Raw genomic sequence first — 19,063 nt, forward strand, 5'->3', positions numbered from 1 at the left:
TCAGCTAAGATGCGAAAACGAAGACTGCAAATTTACACCGGCTCACTGAAACTAGACAATAGAAGATGTGAAAAACATTGCCTGGTACAATGAGTACTGATTTCTGCTGCATTATTCAGATGGTAGGGTAAGAATTTGGAGTAAATAGCATGAACGCATTGAACGAATCTGCCTTGTGTCAACTGTTCAGGCTGCTGGTGACGCGGTAATGGTGTGGCGAAAATTTTCTTGGCTCACTTTAGGTTCCATAGTTCTAGCTGAGCATTGTGTAAACACCACAGGCTTACCCCTTTATGACTGCAGTTTATCCATCGTCTAATGGCTGCTTTGGGCCATGTCACAAAGCTCAAATCATCTCAAAGTGCTTTCTTGAACATGGCAAGAGTTCACTGTACTCAAATGGCCTCCACAGTGACCAGATCTCTATTCAGTAGAGCACATTTAGGATGTGATGAAACAGGAGATTCAGATCATGGATGTGCAACCAACAGATTTGCAGCAAGTCCAACCCAGTAGCAGCATACAGAGCCTAATAAATTGTCTGATGAGTGTATAGACCACGGTGTATTAATGTAATGAAATATCTCAAATTTCTGAAAGTCTTATCCTCTGTCAAACATTAATTATTGCAGCGAGATTGTTCTAACAAAAGAACATTACAGACAAAACACCTACATAAACTCATTTATATTCTGCCAAGCTGATAACCCGCATAAGAGAGAAACATGTGCAGCCAAGCACAATCAAGAGCAATGCAAGTTAAAGGAATAGCACGCAGACGAAACAGAACAGTTCAAATTATTTATTTGAAGTACAAATATGATGATACCAGGTCAAAGGGACAATTAAATGTTCTTCCAGTCTTTTAAATAAGTTGCCACAAGAAGAGGTGCAAAGCCAGTGAGCATAAAGTGAAGATGTCTTTGTTCAGGGCTGCTGGAGCCAAGTTTCTTCCTGTGGAAGAAGGAGAACAGAATACATCATGAACAAAAACACAAATCTTATTCAGTGCTTATCAGAAACAAGTATCATGCAGAGTGGCTTTAACAGACTAAATATGGGGGAGGTTATCAGTTGTATTGTTTCTAAAGACACCCGCCTCTCAGCTCCAGCAGAACATCTCCTTCGTATTGAGCTAATCCAACAGCATGTCTCTGTTCCTTGTCCAGCTCTGCCCACTGCTCCTCAGTGACAGCCCACGCCTGCTCCACACTCAACCATGACAACTGAACTGCACTAAACACCACCTGTCAGGCGCACACCCAACACAAAAAAATATATATTTTTCATTTCCAGGAATGCAGACATTACATGGCATCAGGTTTTCTTTGATTTGACATTTCTCAGTTATTTCCAGAGTTGCACATTTTTATGGCGAGTTCAGTAATTTGTATATAAATAAAATGTTATATTATGTGTATTACAGCAAAAAAAACTATCCTGTTCTGTTTATCTGTCCAATTAAAAATCACAGACAAACCCTTTTGAGGCCCACTGTAATTTAGTGCATTATTTATGATATTTACTTATTTAATATTCATTTGATGAAAATCACAAGCTTAAAAAAATGTTTTTCATCATTTTCAAAAAGATAAAAGAGAATGACTGAATATGTAGTCATGTGAAAAAGAGAGAGCTCTTGGCTATGCATGTCCTTAAAATGATTGTCTCAGATACATAGATGTCTCCAGCTGTAAGCAAGGAAATCACTGCCCACCTGCTCTGCAGACCTTCTGTTTGCAGAGGGCACTCAATCAGAAGAGAGCTGACTTAAAGGGAAATGACCTAAGACTGCTTGCTTCACCAAGGGCCAGAATAAAAAACATAAGGATTATTTTAATCTGTGAATCATGCAAAGCTACTCTACTGGATCTAAGAATAAAATTATGGAGCTAAAAATCGGCTTTAAAACAAGTGATGAAACTCACTGCCATCTTTTTTGGTGATATCAGGGCGATAGCTTCAGGGGTGATTCCCCCCACTTGTTCTTGTAGCAGGGCTGACAGCACCATGTCTGGCAGGCCCGCTGGACATAGAGGGAGAGAGAGAGAGAGGAGCGCTATAGTGAGATAATTAATGTTTCTCATGTCACATCACAGGAGGAGTGTAGAGAAACATTTCCTCTTACTTCCGAGCCTGTACCCTCAGGGATACTTTTAATTGTACCTATCCATCCAAGAGCTGTCATTTCCTCTTTAAAAAGAAACAATTTTTAAAAAAGTTAATCAAAAAGAGTTTACACCCAAGGGATATTATGCTCTACTATACCTGCCAACGTCCCAATTTCAGTGAAAACTTCTGGTCCCCAAGTATTAACTGGACCAAAGGCCTGTGGTCTGGACAAACAGCTTGTCAATGCCTCCATCTGCTGCTCTGTGCATGGCAGGGATGTCTCCCGCAGGAACACAACAGCCATACTGCAGTTTGGGGGGAAAGATTCAAGATTTTATTCCTCCTCTGAGGATAGAAAACGTTTTCACTGGCTTTGTTTTGCTCAGAATCGTGCTCCCGCCTGCTGTTGGTTAGCATCTGCTAGCAGGTTCATGTGATATCAGCTCTTTTATTCATAAAACCACAGCAGATAGTTTTGTTTTGCAGCAGGAGGGAGTTTCATTATGAGCTATTACTTTGACAGATTGTGAGAGTAGCATTATTTGACAGATATTTTTTCCCCCATCATGTCAAACTAAGCTGATAGCTATGTTTGACATTTGTCAGTTTGTGATTGTTCCCGTACATATGCTGGATAATTTGTTTATAAAGTTGGATCGCTTTGTTTCCTCCTTCTTGCTTTTACATGTTTCTGTTGTAGCTAGAGCTAGAGCTAAGTGCATGTAGTGTGGGTAAGCAATTTATATCACTGACCTGAAGTTGTAGGGGCTCAGTTTTTTTATCTCAGAGGGATGCAGACCACAGATCAGATGGCCAAACGCTACCAGATCAACAACTGTTAACTGCTCCACTTTAAGTTTGCGTTTCCGCAGCACATTCAAAATCACTGCTCTCATCTGAAAAGTCAGACAGAAACCACAAATTTTCATATTAATACACTCAAGTTTTGATTCTGCAACTTATTTTCATAAATTTGGGGGTCAAATTCAAAGGAAAAGCCTTCAACAATGCAGTCAGTGAATCTTATGCACTGGGTATGCTGACATGGTCTGCATACCCATGGTCTGAGTGACTATCTTTATCCCATAATGAAATAAATGATCCTGGTGGCAGACACTAAATCATTTGAAGACTTTGCAAAAGACATGAATCGGGCAATAGAGCCCAGAGTCTCTACATCTGAACCCATTTGCATCCCTATGGGAGATTTGGACTTTATTTTCAAACTTCAAAACACAGAAGAACCCGGTTCAAACCCTTCTTTAAAACTTCACATGCTTATAGATTCAGTGCCAACAGTTTAGGCTGGTTTTACTTTAATTTGTCACCCATCTGTTTTAGAGAATAAATTAATAAATATTTTTTTAAAATAGCTCACCTTTTTAGGGCTCCAGTCTGTCAGTGTGCCCAGATGTGCCAAAACACCTGGATTAGAGAGTTTAGTGTCTTGCAGGTCCTTCTCTCGCATTTCAGTCACCAGTGAGCCCAGCTCCAGCACCTGATCTTCACTCAGCTCTCTGACTGGACTCAACAACTGGATTGAATGGGGTTTTTTTAGCTAAGACACAACAGTCTATTTTTTTTTCTCTATATCTCACAATTATTTTAATTCTTTAGCACCTCTTATAGATTTTTGATCACACTTTTGGAACATATATTGCTACCACTTTTGTTTTAGATCCACCTCATGGGGTCAAAATCTAAACATGAAGGAGAGACAGAAGAGCCCCGCTCTGACAGACCCTGAAGCAATCTTAAGGGATGATATATACAGAGAAATATAAAGAGGAGGACAATTTGAGTGCTGTGGGGGATGGTCCTGTAAGTGGAGTTTAACTGACCTGTCTGAGTTTCACCCACAGTGACCGGCGCTGCTCTGAGCTCAGCAAAGAATCCTGACCAAACACCTCTACGCACTGTTTCAGCTCCTCCTGTGACATTCGGCTGAGCTGAGTGGATGTCCAAGCTGAAGGATATGTCCCTCTAATGTCTGCACAGCTTGGAACCGGCACTGCTCAAGAAAGAAAAAACCCACACATGCGGATTCAGTGAAAAGATGCTAAAAGGTGGCATTTATATGTTCTGTAAAATGCGTTAAACAGAGCATGCACTTAAAGAAACATTTACTGAACTTTTTGCCCTCCGGCTCCGTGCTTTCACAATGCCCCGAATGAGGCTCTGAGTCTGCTGTCTCTGGCGATGCTGGTCAATACACTGGGTAATGCACACGCCACCAGTAATGCTGTCTTCCCAGCGCCTTTGACCCACCAGGACCTGCTCCACAGTGTCTTTATTCAGCACTGACTGTACAGCAGAAACCCTTATTATGAATTCCTGCAGGTCAAAATCTCTCCAAGAAAGCCAGTGAAAGTAAAATAAATGTAGTTATTTGAATGATTTTTGCTGCTTACCAGTGGAATGGAGTTAATCTGCTTCGTTGAGAGAGCAAACACCAGTCGACCCAAATGTTCTACATCTCCAATTTGCCACTTGGATGGCTCTCTGGAAAACAAGAATAGGTATTCATTACTGCTGCTTAAAGTGGGAAATCTCTTATTATCCTGGGTTGTGGAGCCGGGGTTTTATTAGTTCTTTGAAATTTAGGAGTTGTGTTTATTGTCTGGGATTTGATTTATATTCTTTTTTTAGAGTTTCGGGGTCTTAGTGATGTTTATCAAGTAAGTCTGTAAGTCTGTTCCTCTCATGTTCTGAGTATGTGTTCTGTTAGTATGTTTTGTTAGCTTAATGTTCCTGTCTCTGCATCCACAGAGGTTCAGTTATTATTTCTTACTTCCTGTTTTATTTTGTAAGTCGCTCTCTCCCTGCACTTTAATCATAATTAGTTTCATCTACATGTTGTTTCTCCAGCTGTGACTCTAGCCCTCAGTGTGTGTTTGAGTATATATAGTCCTGTCATTCCTTGGTTCTTCGTCTCAGTGTCTTTTTAACCAGTTATCAAGCCCTGTGTGATTCTCTTTGTGCCTTTGTGGATTTTGTATTGCTGTGTGGGACTTCTACACCTAGCCTCATTAAACGGCTGACAGTTGTTAAATCTTGCTCGTCTCCTGAGTTTACATTTGGGTCCTAATCCTCCGAATTGTGACAATCCACGTGTTAGTGCAGGAGCAGTGCTGGGATTTCCCAAATGGGCTTGTATTTTACACCATTATTCTACTCTCCACAAATGGATGTGGATTGTGTCTGAAAGACAAAGTTTGCAGGTCAGTGTAAGACGATTAGTATATTTTACTGTATTTTGGACCAAGAAGCTTTGTTTTGCAAATTGTTAAAAGTTGAGGCCACATAATGAGACCACTCATTTCATTTCACTCGGAATAATCCTCAGCTTGACAGACTGCAGACTGTATTTAACCATTAGTTATTATCTGTCTCTGTTTCTCTTCCACAGTGTCTTTTGTCTTGTCCCCCTCCCCTGCCCCCCAGCTATGTGTAACAGATGGCTGCACCTCCCTGAACCTGGTTCTGCTGGAGGTGTCTTCCTGTTAAAAGGGAGTTTTTCCTTCCCGCTGTCACCATGCGCTTGCTTAGAGGGCGTCGTCTCTGTATTAATGTAGGGTCGCTATAACACCACTTCAGGCGACTCTCGTTGTGATTTAGTGCTCTATGAACGAAACTGAATTGAATTGGAGGTGGTATTTTGTAACAGGTTATTATTGTATGTACTGGTTTCAGGGTCACTTGAGATCAGTTGGGGCTAAAATGTACAAAAATGATTCAGACAACCAAGCTGGTGCATTATTTGTGTGTGAAATATCCGATTTGCTACAGCACTGGGCAGCAGCACTATTGCGGTCCAGATTGAACTATCACATAAATTGCACTGATGTGCTGTACGATGTACAGACAGATATTTATGAGACTAGTGCCCAGTTACTTGTGATAGGTTAGGAGAAGAGAAAAGATGGAGTGAAACTAAAAGAGAGTGTGCTGATCCTGCAGTCGTGACCTTTATGTCAGTATATTTCAACTTATAAAAGATATGATAAATTTAAAAAATGATGTGGTGGGCTTGATTTCTTTACATATATTTTTACAGGCTTACATTTCATGACTTCCACAGTGCTGTTTGATATATTTTCGATTTAAGTTTTTCATGGTGTGACCTTTTTTTTCTAATTAATTCATTTTTCGGTGCTTATGCTGCTTGTTTGTGTAAATCCAAAAATAATAATAACAATATTTAAATTCTTATCTTGAGGTGTTAAAACTCCTACACATGTGTTGCTTTACCCAAGCAGTTCTTTCTGGGTGAGCAGAGCACTGATATCCCTCAGAGCCTCTTTAGGAAGGCAGAAATTTCTCATCTCCTCCAGCCGCAGAGCCACCGCTCGTCTGTCCACCAGAGCCAAACTGTCCCTGTCTAAGAAAGGCAGCAAAGGTCCGAGGGTATCCAGAGCGGTGCCATCAATCTGCCCCTCAGACAGAGAAGAGCCCTGCAGAGCACGACATACAGAGAGAGACGTCCCGGATTACCAGGATTTCACACTGAAATGACTTCACTTGTGTGAAAAGCTGCTGAGAGGATAAAGGCGGGTTATGTTCTGAAGCACTTTCTCCATCTGTTTTTCTCTAAATACTACAACCGCCTGCTTGAAAAGCCTGAACACACAAATGTTCTTTCTGCAAAATTAATGAGTTAAAACAAATCAAATACGCGACACACAAACACTAACTGAAGCCCTGATTTAACTCATCGAGAAAATGCTCTTGTTCTTTTCGGTTTGCTCTGAATTCTCATTATAATGGTTTAGAATTTTATTACTTTGGGAATTTGCAGAATTTGGTATTTGAGCTTGATAAAGTTTACTTCCTACAGCAACAGAGAGTCTAAAATGTGCTAAAACATGTGTTAACTTGTGCCCATCTTGCATGATAAGCTGTTATTTTGGGTGTTTTACCAGCTCAGTTAAGGCCTTCTCGGCTAAATTGGTCTGTTTATAATGTGGCAGTCTGAGAAAATCAGCAAACTGTGCTTGAACGTGGTCCAAAATGGCTCTGAGGGATGTATTAGAGAGTCTCTCTATCATGGTCACCCTGGAAAAGAGCAGAGCATGGGTGTAAATGCAGTCACCCGAGAGAAACAGTAAAACATTTATTCAGAAAAAAAGAGTAAAATACAAATATAAGGAGGTGATATTTACGGCAATGTTGCAGAAAACGCAGAACTCAAAATATTGAGGTCGAGTTTAGGTTGTCTTCTCAATTCCTCTATGATACATTTTCGCTGGTGGCATATCTGAACTTGTTAGTACAGGGAAAAAATGCATTTTCATGGAAACATAAATTTTTATGGCTCACATTCCTCACCAGAGCAGGTCTTGTGCCTCCAGGCAGCTCACTAACAAACTGAAGCAGCTCTACAAAATCTGTATCATTGGTCCAGAGCTTCAGAAAGTCACAGCTCATTCCACCAGCGATATGACCCAGATCTCTATGAGTGAGAAAGAAGTCATTATTTAGACTGTCTTCTAAGCGGATGTCTGACTGAAAATGAAACTTCAGATGTTTCTGTTGTGTTTTTATTTTAGCTTGCAATCAAAATATTAAATGAATTATTAAATCAGTGCTTTGGCTGGGGTGAAACCTACCTCACTGACTTGCTGGTAATGTTTAGAAATTCATGGATCTTACTGAATAGAAACTGAGTCTGTAAAGAAAAGGAACAGCATGAGTCAGCATTTTGACTGTGCGTTTCTTTAAAATCAAGAAAGAAACTCAAACCAGTTTCCAGATATTACAATAAGGCAAGTTTTTTTAGCCCCAACAGGAAAATAAAAATCAATTCCCTAAACGGTGATGAACAATTGGTCCCTTATATACTTTAGTATTGCCATTTGTACACATAACATAATTTATGGACATCTATAGTTTGACTTCTTTACATGTGTGAATTGGATGGGTTGTTACAGACGTTTGCTGAAAATGTCACATCAATAGAACCTCTAGAAATATACTTAGAAAATTGGTGTTCAATTTTTATTTTAGCCACTCTATATGCACACACACTGGTTGGAGGATATTTATCAGCAGACGCTGGTTAACCAGAGATATCATCTGTATATTGTACAATATGAAAATCATATTGCAGGTTAGTTCAGAAATAGTGTCATCACGTTGTTTAACCAGAAACGTGACTTCAGCTCAGTTGCCATTCTATCCTTTTTTTTCCATGTAGCACGTCATAATAGAAGGAGACTGTATATGACACTCAGTCCTTCACGATAGTTTCCTCCTTCATGTGAGACTGACTAATATGAGCACAGATGCTCTGCCTCCTGTTGATGGTATTTTTCTCCACTACAGCTAAGGGCAACTGTAAACATGGCAAAGTAAAAGAGAAATTATGCTACCAGCTTAGAGGAAATGTGAATTGGAGCAAACAGCCAGCAGTATGTGTAGAACAGTCAAGATTTTATCACTGTAGATTCACTTTAATCTGTAGAGTGATCCTCATAATAAACCAGCATAAACAACCACACTCTGCTGGCATCAGCCCCAGAAATCATAAATGTCTCTATACTATATATATGCAGCAGTATTGGTTTTAGGTGAAATTTAAGATCACTTTGACAAGTGTTTAATTCATAATGCTCATATAAACATTTAGTACTGTTTTTAAGAGGAAATTTAAGGTTTAACACTGACCCAATGATCAGTCCAATTACTGCACATATCAGGGAAGATAATGAGAGAAAAGGAACTTCATTTGTTTGACTGAAGTCTTGTTGGGCTGAGAATAGGTGGTGAAAGCAGGCTAAAACAATTTTGGCTGTGACAAAACCCCTTTAAGGTAGCCAATTATTAATTCATGCTGTACTCCTCCACATCATTGTACAACATCCAAACTAATTAGCTTGATGGCAGCTGATGTGAATGGAGTATTAATATCCTGAAAGGGCCTCCTGAAGCATATCCTATGAGTTGCAGATTAATGGGGGCGAAAACTGAAGCTGCTAACAGTTTCTTCTTTTGTAAAAGAGCTATTGTTGTTATATGAATGTGATGTTAAACAGCACGCAAAAAAAGGGATTAAAGTAAAAGGGTGCACCTGGTGTGGCGACCAGTCTATGTCCCTGTACACGCTGATGCTTCTTGAAATGATTTCAGCACTCATGGTCTGCATCAGCTCCCTCAGAGGGACAAATGGTAAAAGACAGTTTAGCTGCAGAGTGGTGTTCCTTGTGTCTCTGTGCAGAGCCTGCTGAAACAGAACCACAATAAGAAATGTGAATTTATGCTTTATTGAATCTAATTTGTCACAACCTGCTCAAATGTCTTTTTTACTCAATGCAGCACCAGAGGGGAAATAATAAACCATAAGATTAGAAAAGTGAGAAGAAGCAGAGGAGAAGAAACAAAGCTCCGTCACCTCCTGCATTGCATTGTATAGCATGGCTCTATGGCCAGGCTTAAGCTCAGTTAGCAATGTTCTCCAGCACTGGCAGTGGACAGCTTCACTGATCTCAGCCCACTGGAGGTCTCTGAGCACAGCAGGGGAGAGACCGGAGTGTAACGGCTTCAGTCGGCACAGTTTTTCCATGGTGAGCTGGCGGGAGGAGAAAAACTCAGAGGTGAGAGTGCAGCTGGACGGAATTCAGCACAAATATTTTTAAAATTTTCACTTACGTTGGTGTCCTTCAAAATCTTGGATAACATTTTAAATGCCTGCAAAGAGCATTAAAAAATAAGTCTGCCAACAAGACACCCACATTTTAAGAAAGTTCACACAGGACACATATTTCATCTCTGTTTATTCCCTGCTTTTCATTAGTTATATGCAAATTAATAGTAGACTTACATTTATGCCAAAAATCCCTGGCATTACATATTTCAGTAAAGGTTAGCATTTCATTTCTCTGAAAAGGGGGGGTCCACTGCTACACGCTTCACATCACCTTATAAAAACAACTAGAAGTTGTCCTGACAAATCGGAAACTTTGTCGAAATGCAACTCAAATTTATACATTTACAGTGACACTTGGGGAGGAAGAAGATAAGCATGACAAGAGAAATAATTCCCTGCTGACCTGTGCTGGGGAATATGTGTGTAATCCTGGCTGTGACAGGACTTCCAGCAGTTGATCTGAGGGGAGTGACAGCAGAAAAGAAGCTCCCAACTGGGGAAGCAGACCACTGAGAGCAGACAGCTCCAGAGGAGCCATGCTGCTGACATTCAGGGTCTGAACTGCTGGTATTAACCAAGAAGACAGCTATTCATAAGACACAGTGAAACAGAGTTAGTCAGACATGCCATGAAAACATACTTGAGACTGTAACCTGAAGTTTTCCCATGCCCCTCACCCTGCCACCGGCACTGACAAAGCCCTTGGATATGCACTGAGACAGCTGCTGCCAGAGAGCAGAGGCTACAGCAGAGTCCTGAAGATATGAGCCCAAGTCGGATGGATCCATGTAGCACGCAAGGACTCCTAATCTGCAAAAGGCACTCATTCACTTTTCTGATCACTTGATTTAACATTAAGTTCAATGGCATAATGCTTTTTGTAATAGACTTCAAAATGAAGGGTTCAATTATGAAATAAATCACAGCTAAATACAGAGATCCTTACAGAATGAATAAACTACAGCACAATAAAGATAACATATGTTGCATTGCGTCTGATTAAAATGAGATTCACTATTGTTATTAATCATCATCAGCTTGACTTTCTGGGAAAAAAGAAAATTGCTGTGGGCCCTCTAAGCTACAACTATGGACCCCAGATTCATGTTAACTTCCTTTGCAAAAACAATACCAAAGAAATGTTATTGTGCAAAAGTCTTTAAACATACCTAATTTCTTTACAGTTGGCACAGGAAATTGGAAATAGGGGCATCAGTTTATTTAAGCATGAGTAAACGAATGAAAATACAATAAAAAAAGTTTTTTAAAGTTTTCATGAGCTTGAAAGTCCGTTCATGTTAGTCAAGTTTTATTGTCAGTTCTCTAAGTAGTCTTTGGGAGTAGTTCTCCAGGCTTCTTGAAGGACATTCAAAGCTCTTTTTTGGATTTTGGCTGCATTTTGTTTTGTGCTCTGTTAATATGACCCCACACTGCTTCAGTCATGTTGACTGCTTCAGTCTGGGGAGGCCAATCCATGACTGATAGTGATCCATTGTGTGTTTTTTTTCCATTTGCTTTTACTGAACTAACAGTGTGTATGGGATTGTTGTCATTCTGGAAAAAAAAATAACAATAACATTTAAAAATGCCAATCAGATGCTTTCTATATGCTATTTGATGGTGGATAAAAATTAGATGTTAGTTTTTATATTTCCATCAGTTTTGACAGGATCTTCATCACCACTGGCTGGAACGCAGCCCAAACCATGACAGAGCCTCCACCGTGTTTTACAGATGGCTTCAGACTATCTCTCCTAACCTCCTCTGTACATAGTGATGAGGATTTCAACATGTTGCCACTCATTTTCAGTCCAGTCCTTGAGGCATACCTCTGCCTTTTCTCCCTTTTTCCCTTTTCTTAAGAATGGCAGTCACCCTTCCACTGAGTCTAATTCTGATGAGGTTTCGGTGAACAGCAGACGGATCAGCTGACGGACCATGCTTGTCAAACTGTATTATCTTTTGTTTTCTTCAAAGATTCAACTACAAAATGGGAATAAATTATATGTTTTTGCAGCACCTAAACAGGTATATCTGAGTGACTCACAGGCTGGTGTTAAGTGGTTGATCACATACAGAACTGGTCTGAAAATGAGTGAAAAAGCAGCCAATGTCCAAAGAAAAAGAAAAACTATTGCTCTATTGGTCTAGACTACTCAGAAATTTTGAAAGAAAGTCTGACTCCTCGGAAGCAAAATTTAAAGAAATGGTGGCTCAAGACTTTTGCACAATACTCTAGACATGGATAAGTTTGGATAAGTTTAAGGTATCTGGATCCCACCTCATTATGTTGTCACCAGTCACATTTATCTTCCTACTGAAGAGGGTCCGCAGCACATGGCGCCCCCTTACTCCATCCAGACTGCCATTGCCAAGTAACTCCACCAAAGGAGCAAGCTGACCGAGAGGATTACAATGACGAAAAAAGCATGCAGAGTGAAAAGAAAGTTTCATGGTGGTAAAGTAGGTCTTTAATAGTGGCGGTGGAGAACACTTTTCTCTAAAACCTCACATACGTGTTGGTATTGGTTGGTGTATGGAAGCATTTATTCATGTAGGTATTCATTAATGAAAAGAGATAAAGTCATGTAAGAATATGTCAATCAGAGAAATGCCCTCAAACCTGCTGTGATGTCAGCTGCTGAAAATGACTGACTGGGAGGTAAGGCAGAAGTGGGAGGATGGAGCTGAGAAAGTATGGTGGCCATGTAGGGACATCACCCACCACGCTAGACTGCAGGAGTCTTTTTACAAAGGCCTTTTTCTGCAGGGACTTCATCCCCGAGCTGTGGTCACGGATGGCTGTCAATCTGAAGAGCATTGCAGAAGCTGTTAGTGTCACATTGAGAAGTTTTACATTAACTATGACCACGTTTGGCCCACAACTCACACGCTGTCATTGACGATGAGGGAGGCTGGGAAGCTCATTATGTCAGAGACAGACATAAAGGGAATGAACTGAGAAAGGTCCACAAACAGCTCTGGGGTCACTCGCGGGAACTTGTGGATGAAAGCTGCTGTCATTGTTTCCATGGCCTGCAACTCTTTTTGAGAGGCCTGACAGAGAAAACAAAACGCCGGACAGGAATGGACGTGGATTCAATTTGGCACTCTTTAACTATGCATGGACCATGACGTGAATCCAAATAAAGCAGAAGCAACACAGTGCAACCTACTGTAATAACCACCAATCAAAAGAAATGCATATGAAAGAAAACACATTACAATTCTTCTCCATCTCCTTACTCTGTGATGAATGGTTTTACTGAGTGAAATCAACAAGGGCTCATTTATGTGTATTTATCCAGCTAATTAGCTTCTTACACAGAGGAAGCTTTAGTAATAAACATATTTAAGTACAAAAAGTTGAAGAACAAACCTGGCTGGTTTCAACCTGAAGCTGATCCCAGCTTCGATGCATGTGGGAGAGAAATCTCTTGACTGCATCCTTCTCAGCCGACATCACTAGAGTACGAATGCTGTCTCTTGGCATCTGGAGGTACTCCTGGTGGGCGATTCAGTTGAATGTAACTCTCAGTGTGTCTATGTGTGAGGTGTTATATGTGGGTAAATCTGCACACGCTCAGTACCTGCAGCAGAACCTTGAGAGCAGATGAGTTGTCATCACGCTGGATGAGGTCCCAGAGGACAGGCTGATGTAACAGGAGTAACAGGTTATTTACTTATTGTGTGTCTGTTAAACAAATATGTCTGTTAGTAACTGCATCTTACACTGAAGCAGCTCAGCAGGTCCTCCTTTAGTGTGGCATTCTGCTCTCTGCGTAGGAACACTCCCACAGTGTGGAGAACGCTCGTGGAGGCTTCCGGCCGCAGTGCGGACCAGGATGTGTTGTCGATGAGACTGGAGAGGAGAATAGCCTGACCCAGACCCTGCCTTGCCTCTCTTTCTCCCTCGTCCAGCCCCGAAGAGAGACCCACCATAAAATCTAAGACTCGCAGCACATATCCCAGCGCCACTAAAAAACCCTCACGCTCTCCCATCTCGACCTCACACACGCTCAGCTTGTGCAGGACATCCATCAGCAGTGGTGCCGGGTCCACGCACAGCTGTGATGTGTCAAAGTCATAAGGTGCTGGAAGCATGTCAAAAAACCTCTGGAGGAAGCACTTCCTGTCTTCCTGTTCAGCCAGCAGATCAGCACAGATATCAGCAAACTGAGGGTTTGTTCTTAAAAGCTGATAGTAGAGTGTGGCATTCAGACAAATGTACTCTCTCAGTCCACGTGTCTGCACACAGAGCTCCAGGAGGGTGAAGTTAGTGAAATGTTGCACAGGCCACTCTCTGTACTGACAAGTCTTCAAAGTGGTGTCATCATGGGAGACATTGTGTATTTTGGAACAGTATGCTGCAGCCCACCTCCCCTCTGGCAAGGACTGGTGCGAGTCAGTGCCACACAGAGATGAGATCAGGACTGAGTTGTTGGGTAGAAAGCAGTGTCTGAAAGCCTGAGCACTGAGAGACCTGCCGCCCAACTGAGCCAGACAGTTCTCACTGAGTCCTGTATTCCACATTGACTCATCTGAAAGCTGCACACACAGCTCATCTATGCTCGTCTGGTTAAAAAAATGATAGTCCTTTGTCACTGCAGCCTGAAACAGCACAAAATAAATTAGTCAACCCACAGAATATTCAGTTCTTTATTAAGAATCTTGTTTTGACTTAACTCTGGAAACAAAAGATTTAATTGCACATAAACAACAAATATTAAATGTATTAATTAAACAAACGATATTAACAAAAGTTTGTATTCTAACTGTGAAAACCATTAGGACACCCAACCCCCTAATAGCTAGTGTTACCCCCTTTGTTAGAAATAGCATCAGTGATGCTTCTTGTAGCCGTCCATCAGTCTCTGACATGGTCTGAGGAAGGTTTCCTCCAATCCAGCAGAATTCCTTCAGCTGTGAGATTTTTGAGGAATTATTTGCATGTACAGCCCATTATCCCAGAAGTCCTAGTCTTTGTTCTCTCTGGCCTCTCCCATGCAAATTAAACATGTGCAGTCTGATTTCTGATTGTAGAGGCATGCATTTTACATCAGAAGTTGCAACAGCCTGAAGACATTGTTTTGGAGACTTCTTTTAGCATCTTGCACTCTGCTCTCGGGGTGAACTTGCTCAGACAGCCAGACCTGTGTCAATGTCCTCCACTTGTAGACTATTTTTGGGAAGGAATCGCTGACCTCAAATTCTTTTGAGATCTTTCCAAATCCCTTCCCAAACTCATAAGCTGCTGCAATCTTCTATCTGAAGACCTGAGACAGCTCTTTTGATCTCATGATAGTGTTCACTCTCACTTCAATGGTCAGGAGCACACCAAACTCAGCGTCTTAGGTTTAAACAGGGCAAGCCTCCTTTAAAATGCTGAGTAAGGATGTTTTAATCATGTGCGACTGATGTGATTCGCCTGTGAGCGAATCCTTGGCCATTTTTAATGTGAATTAATGCAGCGGTGTCCTAACTCAAGTATTGCATTTTACATTAAAATGTGTTTTCTTCAGTTATAATTGTTTCGTTTTATCATTTGAACCTCCCACTATTGTTAAAATGAACATTAAATTTCCATATGACAAAACATGCTTGCAGGCTTTCACAGCATGTCCTAATTTTTTCACATGACTGTATGCTAAGATTTAAAAAAAAAGGCAACCAAAACTCAAATTTGTATTCCTTGCTAAGCTGAATTCCAAGAAGACACTTGTGCTCACTCATCTAAAAAGTAATCCATTACCTGATGTGCTCTCTGCAGCCAGAAAGATGAGTTGGCACACACTGTATTGTTAAATTCATGGGCAAAGAACTCGCTGCAGACATGGACCCAGAGGAAGTCCTCCTCTGCAGCAGACAGGTACCAGGCTGCATCAGAGCACGTAGCATGCAGGTCGAGCTCCATCTGATCCATTGCAGGGTTAACTGACCCATTCTCACCTTCAAACAGTTTACAATAGAGGAATACAGTGAAGTTAGAGACGCCGGTCAAGCCTGGGATGGATTCATTACATGCGGCCTCCAGGATTTCTGTAGAGGTGGAGTACTCCATCTCCTTCTGCTGACCGGTGCTCTCTTTAGTCTCTGTTTGTGACTGGCTGTTAAGTGCAGTTAATGGTTCAATGTGAAGCTTTATGTTGGAGGCTTTACGTGCAGCGGGAGTGGCTTTTGGGGTTGACTGAGCTGGTGATTTTGGTGATCTTGGCTCATCTCCTTCAGTGGAAGGGCAGGACAGGAATGGGAGGGAGCTCGGGAGGCCCCGGGAGCTTACACCCAAAGCTTGAGTGTTCCACATCACGTTGTGCCTTATTCCCCTACAAATGCACAGACAGAACAATGTCTGTTTTGTTTTGCTAGATATTTAATGCAAAATATATCAAATTAAATCAAAAACGTAGTCATTTATATTTCTAATATATCTTACCATAAGATGAGCTGTCGTAGGTCGCCTTCAAGAAGACCGATAAGAAAGGAAATATTATTTGGAAATCAAAGTGAATAAGCAGTGGAAAAGCAGCTGGAAGCTTCTGCAGTACACAACCATGGATGATGTAACACTGCAGCTCGGCTAACAATGCCCAACATATAAAGTTACTGACATCAATGGGAGGATTAACAGATGCCCTCACTGGCCAGGATGATTATAGCGTTTTTAAAGCAGTGTCATTCACTGTCACCGTCCTCTCCCTGGGGGGTTTCTCTGGGTTAAAATTGTTTTCTGAACGAGCACTTTTTATGGAAACTACAGGAAGAGGGTGTGTGACCTTATTTAATTATGAAATTATGAAAAGATTCTGATGTTAGTTTGTGTTTAAATGCAAAAACAAAGATTTCTAACCACATCAGATAAATTTAACTCCTGTTTTTTATTTCTTCTAATTGTGAGAACAACTTTAGACCAAATCTCATATAAATACTCACCAGCGGAGCACCGGCTCCGGGTTTTGGGCTGTGGCATATCCACCAGGCTGCTGACGTCATCAAGCAGCGCCATTGTGACTCTTGATACTTTCTCCCTCAGGTTGCCATAGACAGAACTGCCCACCCTGTGCAGGAGGCCCCTCCTCAGCCCATCCAAACTCTGCACGAGAGCTAAATTTTTCTGTGCCAAATTGCCTCCTCGCTCGCCTCCACCCGAACGTGACAAAGCCTGCAGCAGCAAGCTTTGCATGGAGTTTGCCTCCATCTCGGTGGCTACCATTTCATCCACGGATGCATTTCCGTACAACCCATTCTGTCTCATGGCCTCAGGGGGCAAGCTGAAGGGCTTTAAACGTCCGAATGCATTCGAGCCCTTGCTGTGTTCAGCAGCTTCCCCTGCTGGGTGCAAACTAACCACAGGCTTCCAGCTGCGTGTTTCTAGGAACTGCAGCAGCTGCTGAAGCCAGCTGACACTAAAGGCACAGTCAGTGCGACCCTTCAGTGCACAGATGAAGCTTTGTAGGCCTGCACTGGCCTGACCGTAGGTCCCGCTGACGAGAGCCTGAAGAGCAGCTTCCAGCACAGCACTCACTGTCCTCCAGTTTTGAGCTATGAAAGTCAAGAAGGGCCTGTGAGACTGACGCTCTGATAGAGTGATGAGGCTCTGCAGCAGGCCTAGGAGCCAGTCCCAGTGTGGGCTACCTCTGAGGGACAGAAACCAGTCCTGCACTCTAACGCTGGGCCGGGGTGGTACCCGGCCGTTCCACTGATTCTGGGCAGCGTTTCCTTCAGACTGCAGGAAATAATGCAGCACTTTCTCCCAAAGCTGCTCCTCGTCTGGCTCTGCCGGCTCCTCCTCCAACTCAGCACCCATCTCCTGAAGGTACATGGAGATGTTGTAGAGGAAGCCAGAGAGACGATGTCTGTTAATTGGCTTGTTTAAAGAAGGCATATTCCTGCTGGGAAGTAGACCAAGCGTTTTTAAGCCCCCCACGATATTCCTCATCCAAGTGGGCACAGACTGATCCTTGGTGTTTGTCTCAGTGGGAGCTCTCTGTGGATTTGCACCACCTCCTTTACTCCACTCTGAAATGATCTCCTTCAGAATGGCGTATTTCTGGTCTTCCTTGCCACCTCCTATAAAATAGCATCAGAGATTGTGTAATAAACAGATAGTAACCAAATACATAAAAAAGTGGATTTGGTAGCATGTTTTGGTGGCCTACTCACCTGTCTTCTCAGGTGCTCCTTGTCTGAGTAAAACAGCACAAACTATGATGCTTGTGAATTTAAGAGCAGCCACCTCCGACCCTTTCATAGCCATCTTCATCTCGTGCCAGCCCACACCGCGACTCGTTGGTGTCACATGTTGCTCTATAGACTGAGTCTGCTATTGATTTCACAAAACCCTCATTGAAATGCTTTTTCATTTTAGGTGATGGGGTTGGACTTAAGGAGTAAAGTGTCTCAGTGGAAAGGGGATATTAAACCTTAATGCCTGGCTACCACATCACCTTACCATCATGGCTGCTAAAACAAGTATCAGTAATGTAATTAAGTCTTACAAATGTTGGGGCTGAAAATTTAAAGGGTCCACATTTTACACTGAATGGATATCTAAAGACTGTTAAACAGGATTCTTATATTCACACTTCAGTACATCCTTAGAATACCAGGATACATCTGTTTCATTAAAACTATGCTTTTGAATGATAATTATACTAAAGACAAAAAGAAGAGAACTTATTTTCTGAACTTACCGCAGTTCCTATGCGTTCATGCCTGTAAGTATCCTCTGAAGTGTTTGTCTAACACCTCCTCACACTGAGCTGCTCTGCACTGACCTCTTCCTGAGTGCCACTCTCTATTTCACCATCGCTTGGACTTTCTCTACCTTTCACTCTCCTTCCCCACCCCTCCCCCCAGTGTCCTCTATCACTCTGTTATTTTAACTATTTGTGGCACCTGTTTTTTTCTTTGTCTCTGGGGTTCAGATTGATGCTTGGATTAGTATTTCATGGTGTTAGTTGTGTGGATTGTTTTTTTGTGTGTGTCTTCATTTGACTGTGCAGATAATGGGCATGGCAAAGTGGTTACTTTGAAATAAGGCATCACATGTCTCAGTCTTGTTGGTCATCACTAGTGCATACCCATGTTTTAGGTGCTCCCAGTATATTTTGAAGCACCTCGAGGCTACAGGAAGGTCACAGCATTCAGCAAGGTGCTCAAAGAACATGAAAATCTGGATCATGTTAATCACACCCAGGATATCTATCCCCTGACTGTCCCATGTCCCCCTGCTGCTTAATTCTCCATTGAGCTGAGACTCATCTTGTGACACAGGGTTTGTTGGGGGTGTAGTCTTACCAGCAGTGC

At 41.9% G+C, this 19,063-nt stretch overlaps 1 protein-coding gene across 2 annotated transcripts; it reads right to left on the reverse strand.

The window, feature by feature from the left end:
* Positions 1-834: 834 nt before the first annotated feature.
* On the reverse strand, positions 835-18,020 carry LOC146583230 (stereocilin). 2 transcript variants are annotated; one of them, XM_085280546.1, is made up of 30 exons: positions 17,918-18,020; positions 16,688-17,824; positions 16,191-16,215; positions 15,510-16,080; positions 13,490-14,368; positions 13,348-13,410; positions 13,137-13,262; positions 12,648-12,814; positions 12,381-12,567; positions 12,039-12,154; positions 10,435-10,567; positions 10,161-10,343; positions 9,760-9,798; positions 9,503-9,679; positions 9,394-9,396; positions 9,182-9,334; positions 7,722-7,780; positions 7,441-7,564; positions 7,275-7,357; positions 7,032-7,167; positions 6,364-6,566; positions 4,524-4,614; positions 4,245-4,416; positions 3,954-4,123; positions 3,491-3,646; positions 2,866-3,008; positions 2,269-2,417; positions 1,929-2,026; positions 1,100-1,247; positions 835-954 (listed from the first exon to the last, which is right to left on the reverse strand). In XM_085280546.1, the coding sequence occupies exons 1-30, from the start codon at positions 18,015-18,017 to the stop codon at positions 866-868; spliced, it is 5,880 nt and encodes a 1,959-aa protein (XP_085136672.1). In that variant the 5' UTR covers positions 18,018-18,020; the 3' UTR covers positions 835-865. The 2 variants fall into 2 exon arrangements, with proteins under 2 accessions (XP_085136672.1, XP_085136666.1); XM_085280540.1 differs by lacking the exon at positions 9,394-9,396 and having other exon boundaries at positions 9,182-9,331.
* Between the last annotated feature and the right edge of the window lie 1,043 nt (positions 18,021-19,063).

The sequence above is a fragment of the Mchenga conophoros genome, linkage group LG1 (genome assembly GCF_057382185.1).
Source record: "Mchenga conophoros isolate Kocher_MC1m ecotype Shallow Benthic linkage group LG1, M_conophoros_male_GT1.1, whole genome shotgun sequence".
Lineage (NCBI taxonomy): Eukaryota > Metazoa > Chordata > Actinopteri > Cichliformes > Cichlidae > Mchenga > Mchenga conophoros.

Bases quoted from the DNA above. Each gene is read 5' to 3' on its own strand.
- LOC146583230 (XM_085280546.1), bottom strand. From the start codon at position 18,017: ATGAAGATGGCTATGAAAGGGTCGGAGGTGGCTGCTCTTAAATTCACA. The intron at 16,081-16,190 runs GTAAGATATATT...GTGCATTTGTAG, and splicing joins CTACGACAGCTCATCTTATG to GGGAATAAGGCACAACGTGA. The intron at 2,418-2,865 runs GTCAGTGATATA...CCCAAACTGCAG, and splicing joins CTGAGCCCCTACAACTTCAG to TATGGCTGTTGTGTTCCTGC.